Below are 10732 nucleotides of genomic sequence, written 5' to 3'. Positions count from 1 at the left end.
GTTGAACTTGTTATCTTCATTAAGTGACGCGGGAATCGCTGTGCTGTTCAGTTAGTTGTGAAGTGAAGTGAAAGGACGAATATGATTGGTTAAAATGTTATTGAGAAAATGAAAATGTTTTGTTAAATTTCATTATAGTTAAAGGTCGTCCTTACTTCTTACTTATGATGTTTAATCCGTGTTCAGTTATGAGGTTTAACGTAGTTTGATTATAATATTTGAGAAATATTTTCTTCCTACCGGCGTTAATGTAAATTAATAGACACAGTATTTAGTTCCGGTCTGAAAATGTCCGGTCACTACGAGTACGAGATTGTGTAGTGTACTATGTAACTTTAATGGTAAAAAGAGATAGGCTTAATTTTATCGACACGTAGACATTTGTATTCGGTATGAAATGTATGTGAATTACATTTATATAGGAATATACATGTACCGAAGTGTAGCCTGTCCCCATATTTCCTGCACCCAAAACGTAAGAGTTGAGAAAATATATAGGCATCACTTGCCACTCTACACAGACAGTGCAAAAGCTTTTTGTTTTTTTTCTAAATAGTACAAAGAAGTATCAGTGAAAAATGTGAACAGTTTTACAGACAATCTATGAGATAGTTATCGAGAAAATCAAGAAATGTAGCATATCTGGAATAATTTAACAGAAATGTATGTCTTGAAGATGTCTATCCTGCACTAGAAATTAATCTACAACGTAAAGAAAGATATCTTTAACCTCATATGGATGCTGTGGAATGCTGAATTGACGCTGTCAACATCGATCTGTAATTTGATATTCCAGAGGTGGGAAGGGGAGTAAAAATTTACAACAGATTGCTTGATAACGCGTCGATTCAAACTTGATATCAAAGCATATATATTTACATAGCACGTTTAAAAATTGACATATAAATGTCGATAATTCTGGGAGATATCGACCAATTCATGTTTACGTATTACGTAAATACGCGTTATAATAAACTAGCTGAAATCGTCAGCTCTCATTTTAATCCGATACCTAGTTTCTTACATCTTGGTAAAAAAAAAACCCACCTTTTGACATCGCGTATTTGTCATAACGGTAAAGGTGTTTGATTAGATTTAAAAATATGTATATATATTTTAATGTTTTATTTTCTAAATATTTTTACGTTTTTTTCAAGAAATGTACTGACCACGATTGAATCACATTGGTTCACATGTCTTTTTTCATGAACTGTGTCATCTTTTATTAGAAATGGTAATATTTGTTAGTTAATTGTCTCTCTAAATCAATTATTTGTTTTCCAATAGCCTGAAAAAGACATTAGCTTTTTGGAAAGTCAACATTTTGAAGAATTACCAGACCGGAAAGGAAATTTCTTGTATGTTTCTTCTTTGTCGATTCAAAAGTTAAGGTTATTTTTACCAAACCAAACATTTATTTAATCGACATAATGATGTTAGGTGGTCAGACACACATTGATTTACATTCCGTCATGTCAAAATCAGGCATAATCTTGATATTGAGCGATCGTGCAATGATCGTTACGGCCATATTGAATAATAAAAATACATATTTCCTTCGATCCGGGTTAGCAATCGCCGTCCGGAAAGTTTCGGGAAATGCAATGTCAGTTTAAAATAAAGGAGCCGCGATATCTAAGACGCTTATAACGTTGGCCTCCGAGGTGCGTGGTTCGACACTCCCTACCAATGATGGTTTGTGTTTCTCAGAAAGCTGACAAATTGGTCAGTTCGTGTTGGCAGTGTTGCGTCCTTGGACAAAACACGTTAATTAACTGATTTGGACAGGTGACGAGCCTCTCGTATATAGTTCAGCGAGGTAGCTACCAGCTCACCCTCAAATAGACCCTGGCTGTTCTAGGGGCAATAACTCCGACAAACAAACCTACACAAACGAGTTTATTAAATCAATATTGAATTTACTACCTGAAATCGATTGTAAAAACCGGTGGATTAAATGAATCGACCATAAACTGAAAATCATTTCATGCCGTCTAATATTCAATTGGTGACTCGGCTCTAAATTTGACCTGTCAAACCCGACCTTTTACTTTTGCTTTACTATAATTGTACATTAGATGATATACACATGCACACATTTATCGTCTCGCTTGAAAAAGATCAATAGCGGAACATGCTGGTCTATGACTGAATAATATTTATACAAAGGTCGTTAGTTGCCGCGGGCACTATTTTAAGAGGCAGTAAATTGCACGACATTCATAGTTCCAGTTACCTTTTTTTCTATTTTGTGTGCACGCATTGGAAAAAAAAACATTTCACTATTTTTTTCACTACGGCGCCACTTTAACAACATGGACACGTTGTGTGAAAAAACTTTTCATTACTTGTGTTACGCGAGAACGTATCAGAAAACACACGCCTGGTGTTCCCTCTGAAGTTGTCAACGGCATTTGGTTACTTGTTGTGATATTACATGTAATAATGTTCGTAGAAAGCTTGATTGTTTGTGTAATGTTTTTTTTTTTTTTTTTGTAAAAATAAAAAAAAATAAAACCAAGAGTAAAGAAATTGTGTTCGATACCCGTAGTTGTAGTAGTCTAACAGTCAACTCTGTTAATAAATCTGTTATTATTATACTGTCACGAAACACGTGGATTCTGCACGAATTACCAATCCATGGTTCATGTATATGTATTATAGTGACGATAATACATACAAATATATAACGACCGTGGGTTTGGCATTCGTGTCAAGTCCTTGTGATATGGGGTGTGCGTTAGGAATTTGTGTCACGCCTCTGTGGTATAAAATCATGCAGGCGGTTTCCTTTAGTCTTCTGTGATGGGAATATTCCATTTACAACATATTTACATTATGCTCCTTTTAACACAGTGAATATATTGCCCAAATAAACCACATGCCTGAATGCGTCAACGACATCGATATCGTAAATAACATTTATCAGGCCCGGACCTTTTTTTCGGATTTATTTTACTCATGCACCGCTTCGACAAAGTTTCTAAAGTTTCTGACTCCAGAGGCTTAGGGCGACGTGCGGTGACTCAGTGTGAATTATTTTACGTTGGAGAAGAAGACAAAGAATTGCAACAAATTCGAGCGACACTTGAAATATTGTCTTATAACGTGAATGTTTCAGAGAAGTTTTGGAATTATTTATTTCACTTGTGAAGGATGTCCCATTCATGAATCGCAGGTGTTACATGTACAGGTGAGCTTTCAGCATTTTTTGTAGCTGGACATTCAGCAATAGACTAACCACCAGACCGTAACGATGAATTCCATACTCCTTCATTTGTGTCTTTTGCTGGTCAGCTTTGTCAACCGTGCATCGGCTATTTTGGTAGCATGTCCTGAACTCGAAGAATGTAATTGCAACGAAACCTCTATTCATTGTCACAGTAGTTCACCACTGGAGACGACAAGACTCGACCAGACTTTTTTCAGTGAATTGCCAGACTTTATTCAGGATACCACGACCCACTTGACGGTGTCCGGAGGCAACATAACAGAATTATTTAAAAATTCGTTCGGAAAATGTGCTGGTGATTCCTCTAAAAGCCACCCTTTGTTAAAAAGTATTGTTCTAAGACACAACAATATCCAAAAAATTCATGGCCAGGCGTTCCACTGTGTTCCAAATGTACAATACTTGGACCTGTCTCAAAATAACTGGACCGTAAGTAACTTGAACCATACCGCTATCTTCTCTGGTATTCCAAATCTCAAGACACTTATGTTGACAGATTCAATGAAGGACCACTATTCTGGCAAACGTCATATGAGACGCCTTTCTGCCGTTTTTAATAACTCACATTTATCCGCCTTAGAGGAGATTTACCTGGGGAAAAACGATTTGTGGACATTTACGTCAGACGCGACATCAACGTTGTGTCAGGTCACAAAGAGTCTTCGAATTTTAGACTTGCACTCTAACAATTTGGGAACATTGGTGTTCGATCCTTGTTTCGGAAACTTGACGAAACTGCAGCTTATCAATCTAAGAGACAATAGCTTCATCAAAGTGTCATTGAACTCGATTCGTATGTTCGACCAACTTTACAAAAACAATAACAGATTTACCGTCGATTTTCGCGGGAATCAGTGGGATTGTGATTGTCATTTGGTGGAATTTACCAAATGGCTCAGGAATACTGATGTTAATATCAGGGGCAAGCAAAACATGACTTGCCACGATGGGCAGAACCTTGGGAAAAACTTGTGGGATATTCCGAACAGTGACTTGGTGTGCGTTGCGATGGCGTCTGCGCAGGTGGCCAACCCAGGTGTCATCGTTGTCGGCATTCTTCTTGCCATCATTGGCTGTGTTGTCGTGGGTATTGCCATAATGAAACGTGATGCAATCAAGTCGGCATATTTGGGGCTTAAAAAATCTTATTTCGCAAAAGATGTGCAATTCAGTTACGCTTCAGTGAACAATAGTAACGTCGATGTTTGAGAAAACGACGTTATTTTAGTTGAAATCATTGCAAAATTCAAAAATCTCGCTTCACAATTAATAGATGGATAAACTGCATGCTTTTTTTAAGCGAAACATTCCGGTCGTTGCAGTTCCCAGAAGTGGATACGCGATAGAAGCGTCAAATGGAAACGCACGTCATTGTCCGTGACGTAATTTACAGATATAGCAGGATAGTGCTTTTGGTAGCAACATGTTACGTTTTCGTAGCGGGAATGATGTGAATATATTGTGAATTAAGCCAAGATACTTGCAGTATTACGTGCCCAACGGAACATGTTTTTATTGGAATATGATCATACTTAATGCAGTGTTTTGAGTGGTGCTACAATGTGTTTTCAGCATATTATTATGCAAAAGTTTATAGTTACGTATATTTTGATACACATTTTTATATCACGTGATTTGTACATCCGGCATCAAGTCGGAAAAGAAAAATACTTGTATAATCTGTAAACGTGAGAGTCGTGGTTAAAAGTCGCGTTTAAGGATTTTGTGATAGATTTATGGGCTCGATAATAGATTAGTTGGCTTTATATGTCGAGAGAACCGAGAGATTAAATCGGTGTTGTAGACGTTGCGTGTCGGTGGTTTCACACAAATCCTTGATATATTATTTAATATAATCAGCTTATATCTCGACAAATATCAGTTTTGTATTTTATATGTTGTGTTGGGGAAATGGCATGCTAGACCTATAGAGTACAGGTTCTGAAAGTCTTCTTATAATCAAATGTCGCTAAGATAGGATCGGTCTAATATTGAAAAAGTAAGATCATATCTTTATTCCTTTTCCTCAAGTTTATCGTTCAATTGTTTGGAGTTTTCAGTGAAATGAAAATAGTTACCTGAATGCTGGGGAGACATTCCCTGTGTATGTATGTATTTGTATATAAAATGCAGGTAGTGTTTATTTGGTATATAGGTGCATTTAAGTAGGTCGTGTTATTTTTCATTCCTGCTGGTGGTGACTAGACCACCAGGTGTGGGTGGGCTATAGTGCTGTGCGAAATTTAAAACTCTTCGTACACTCTACGTACCGTACTATCTTTAAATCTGTCGGAAACCCGCTATCACACAGATCAATACACTGTCTCCTGCTAAAGAGCCATTCCCGTGTTAAACAGATATCTGAGCCAAGCCCTGTTAATCTGTCGGACCAACTCTGACGATCTACTAAAAAAATGAAGGCGGTCTTTAAAAGCATACATGTTAAGTTTGAAGGTTCAGCTATTGTTTTAATGTTATTACATACTGCAACAGAATGTACAAATGTTTACAAGGTTGTTCAGTTAATGTCCCGGAATTAAAGTAATTTGCTGATGCATAGGATAGGAATGTGGAAATTATGTATACCTACTATAAATGGTTGAAACTAGTGCTGCAAGCAAGCGATGTTGATTTGGTTTGGGCAATCCAAAATTGTGAACTATTATAATTAAACATCACACTATTGCATGCTGTGTAATATCAGTTTGATTTTGAATCGGATAACCAAGTCCCGTTTATACTGCGCCCTTGAACACAGACTATTATTTTTCGCGGCATGGTGTTTATACGTGTAAAATATGGCATTCACTGTGATATTAATGCCATATCATCATCAGACCGCTAACGACAAAAGTCACACACACTGGTCACAGTTTTTTCCCGATAGATATGGCTGTTGTACGTTTGTATACCAGCCCATCGTGTAGGAAAATGAATTACCACCATTATCTGTGACGATAACTATATAAACAGGGAGTTTACATAGATTTACAGCCTCATATTCCGTATGTATGTTATATAATTTTGATACGACAGACCATGGCATGTATACCTGTTTAGAATATATGTCAAGACCTTTTAATAGACCTTTTTTCAGAAGGACACTTTACAAAAGAATATGTATAAAATGGGTCGGATCGCATGCATGGATTCTATACAATTGTGACTTGTCTATGTGGTTTGGTATATAACGTATCATTTCAGTGTCGGATTTAAACGGTACTCGGGCAACTTCAAATTCTACAGCGAAATTAACAATTCTGTTGTAAAAAGACGTTTTCTCGAAATTACACGATATCACCGAACCCCTCGTCCAACATGCTATCTATTATAGAGCTCAGCTGTGACCTGTCTACAGCTAGCTACAGTGACAATGAAATATTACACCAAAGTATTATATTTTACACAATAATTGGCCCGCAGCCCGATACGAAAATAGTATGTTACATTTTATATATTGTGACATTTCAAAGTGGGTTATACCATCTAAATCCATGATTCTACCAACATGTCGCTGGTGAAGTATTTTGTGAAGGACGGGATCCCTGAAGTTATTTATATATAGATATGTATACCTACTTGAAATACTTAAACATACGTGACCTATTCAGAATGATCTGCCATATGTCGAATAACCCTACAACAATAGCCAGGTGAGAGACCGGACGTGTTTGTTTAGTGAAGTACTTTATGGGGGTTGGATTATTTGTACATAAATGAGATAAGTTCCATACCTATAATATTATATACCCATAATGATCTAATAATTAAACAAACGTGTTCGTATTTTTGTTTGATCATGGATTGTGATTTAAAGATAAGTACGACGTAATTCTGTAGACTATCCGATAACAATGTGGTCAGATTGTGTCGAACTATTGCCGTCTGACTGTCCTCGGCGCCAGGTGAAATCGGACAGTTGCGGATTATTTAACAATGCGATTTTCTCCTGATGCCGAGGATGCAGTCTGACATGTACCGTGGTGTAAAAACGGTGAAATTTGAACTAGACAAAGAAGAAAATGAAATGAATTTCTTTTTCGGTACGGTAATCCAAGTCAAATTGGTGCTACATTAATGTGTCTGATCGTTCAAGAGACTCGAGTGGGACTATAACAAGACCAAAGATGAGCTTGTTCAGATGCATCGCAGAGCTTTTGTGACTAGCACGGTGGTGCGCTGAACATAATTTCCCTCTTGCTCATGGCTGTGGATTATGAGGACAGCCTATACCTATAAGTTAGTTATGGATTAATTTCAACGATTAACCTTTACTCTAAAAGGGTCTTAGCACAAATCCAAATCCCATGAAACCATGGAAAACCGGACCATGGGGTTGTAGATCGGCGCAAAGTGCCTGTGATAGTAATCAAGAATATATTCTTAAGTCAATGACCAATGGGACATTCTGGACTGACTATGGGCACCAACATCACTTTTCATATTATGACACCGGTTGTTATGACGGGTCGGGAAAGATTTCCGGCAATCATCGGGAATGAAATCCGAAAGTTGCCGGAAAGTTGTCGATATCATTACGAATGAAATATATTTAATAAAAAAATGGTTATGATTTTTGAGACAATGATGTTTTGTATATAAGTGTATATTGCAACGTACATGAGTTGTTATTTTTCTCTTTTTAGATAGATTTGATTTTTTTGTGACCTGCCCGTTTTTGTTTATTGAAATCGGTATTTACCAAAATTATTCTTCCCTTTACACATATTCTTCATTCCATGGTTGTGTACCTGAGGATCTTATTGTTTTTTCACGTATATTATATTACATTTATTTTTTATTATTTGTGCCATTTTGGGGTGATATCTCGTTCAGTTATTTCCTTTATATAAACAGGGTCAAACCTGTCTGTATATATACCTCTTCTTTGGTTTCCTATGGGATTCATTTTATAGTAACTGAACATCTATATAAAGGCTACTTGTGTATAAAGGTCAGTTTCATCTGCTCACTTAAGTAGCCTTTATAGAGAGGTTTGACTGTACATGTATATATGCATTTTTGTATGTTAGCATTATGATTTCGTTATTGCTTCCAGAATTTGTCACGTTTCATAGAGATTGTAAAGAAAACGGTTGATATTCGTTGAGATATGTTTATATAGCGTTATATCGAACTTCATTATAACGAGTTTGTTAAATTTAATAAAGGCTTGGCTTCTTAATAAACGTTAGTGATATATAAACAAGAAACTAGTGACAATCTATTGAAGTTTTACAGTGAAACGTATCAGTGCAACTGTATTACCATTTCCCAATCACTGTATTAAAACTCTGTCATGCATTTTCATTGTGTCTTGCTGTTTTATTTGTTCATTTCAGTTAACTCGTATATTCAAATAACTCATAGAAAAAGTTATTTAGATTTGCCTGATGTTTTCTGATTGCATCCTCTTTCATACCATACTGAAGTGACGAAAAATAATTTCTTTATTATCATTATCACATTAACTCAGAGAAGAAAAATAGATAAATGCATTTTCCAGGTTTGTTTTCTGGGTTTACTGTCCATTAAACAGCATTGTCATTATTGGCGGAACTTCCTTGTAGTAGCTGGTAGTTACTTCACTGAACAACATACGGGAGGCCTACAGCATGTCATCCAGAGCTTTACGAGAAACACTAACCGCCACAAATTGGAAATCTGGGTTAAAACGTATCGTAATAAATCCATTTTAAAATTGGGTATGCATGTATTGTCTAAATATTTGTATATTGTATTTCGTATATGAAAGCTGAAGCTTATGATAGCAATAAAACTAATACATTTACGACTGCCTGATAAATGCCACCTCCTTTGAAATCATCCAATAATGAAATTTGTATAAGGTTACTGCACCTCTCCATCTATACGGGTTTTTGCCTCATGGGTCCCGTGGATCACTGACGAGTGCTTCAGTTTAAGTTTAGCCTAGCTGTATCAGTCTGTATTTTTCACTTGTCTTATGTAATATACTTGCTGAACTTAACTTTGTTAAGCCATTTTCAAAGAACATTTATGTACCAGATGTCACGGACGTCGTCTGCATTCCTATAGTTAAGTTTGAACATATTTTATTGGCATATAATGACAAAGGGATGAGTCACCAAGTTTTACCAACTTATAAATGACTTGTTTCAAAATAATACATCACAAATTTATATATAACAATAGTCACATGATGACATTGAGAAGAATTAAAAGTTAGAAATTTATAATATACACATTGCCATATCATTTTCTTTCAACGAGAGAGAGAGAGAGGAGGGGGTTTCCTTTTTATTTTCAGCTAACATATTTTTCAAATATCGTCAGATATCGAACAAAAATGCCTATGTAGGTCTTGTTAGTGTTCCTCTCCGAAACAGACGCCACATATTAAAACTGACTACTACACCAAATATTCATTCGTTGCAAAAGTTCCTGTATTCCAACGAAGAAGAATGCTAACTTACGCATTGCTGTGACGATTCAGGTAGACACACATTGTATGTAACTTTATCGGAACACGCTTGAAGGCTTGGGGTATGGAAACTGTTTGATTTACTCCGATTTTAAAAGTGTGATTCATCGAATTCTCACTGAGCTCCGATAGCAACACGTTATTAAATTCATGCTTCTAATACACCCAGGATACATATGTAGTTTATAATATTTTGTGGGTGGCTGGTAATTGGATATCGTCAGAGGCTATATAATAGACGAGGCAGTTTATATCGTGGCTGACTTACAATCACGTCACGGAAGATGGAATATGTAAGTAAACAACGCACTTGCCATTAAACTGGAATGATCACAGGGCCTTGTCATAAATTTCCAGCCCATGGTCTGTGTGACAAGTCCCTGTTGGTTGATCTATTTCACCAAGATCGGTTGGCTGTGAAGTAATTGATCCAGATATTCATAAAATATTTAAACTAATTTCGAAATGTGTTCATACTAATGATAATAAAGCATGGATATTGTGTTTCCGCTGTGTTAAAAATATCGATGCGTAATTGCAGGAATCCCATTTCCCTGTGTTATATCTTTTTGCCTAGTTTGCTTATTGTATTAACTTGGTTCGCTTTTTGAGAACCTGATAACTTCGATTTCTCTAGAATTACATAACGGATCGATGTCGTCTATTAAGCAGATGTTCATACATGGATCTTTTTTTTGTTTTTGTTTTTTGTTTTTGCCTTATGGTTGTACTATCAAGTTACAGTTGTTTTCTAATAAGGATTTTTACACTTCTGTCGTCAGAATCCTATGCTAGGGTTGATACTCGATCCCGATCAAATACTTCTTGGTACTCGGAGTGAATGAAACTGAAAAATCATATGCTTCGGCTGTCTCTTTATACACATTTCCTACCAGATATTTTATAATGCTGTGAATACGGACCCTATACAAATTATTTTATTCACAAACAATTGATCCGATCCGGCCTTAGGACACAAATTAGATTGAAAGGTCAAACATGACACTTGTATTGTCCAGTTCGTGTACATAGTTAAA

The 10732-nt window shown here is 36.2% G+C and overlaps 1 protein-coding gene across 1 annotated transcript; it reads left to right on the top strand.

The window, feature by feature from the left end:
* The first annotated feature begins 3005 nt into the window (after positions 1-3005).
* On the top strand, positions 3006-8542 carry LOC132564464 (trophoblast glycoprotein-like). The gene has a single exon (XM_060229116.1). The coding sequence runs from the start codon at positions 3257-3259 to the stop codon at positions 4439-4441; it is 1185 nt and encodes a 394-aa protein (XP_060085099.1). The 5' UTR covers positions 3006-3256; the 3' UTR covers positions 4442-8542.
* Positions 8543-10732: the final 2190 nt, after the last annotated feature.

The sequence above is a fragment of the Ylistrum balloti genome, unplaced genomic scaffold (assembly GCF_031769215.1).
Source record: "Ylistrum balloti isolate Yb309-2 unplaced genomic scaffold, AGI_CSIRO_Ybal_v1 Utg372288, whole genome shotgun sequence".
NCBI classification, from domain to species: Eukaryota; Metazoa; Mollusca; class Bivalvia; order Pectinida; family Pectinidae; genus Ylistrum; species Ylistrum balloti.
This window is presented reverse-complemented; position numbering and strand designations above follow the sequence as displayed.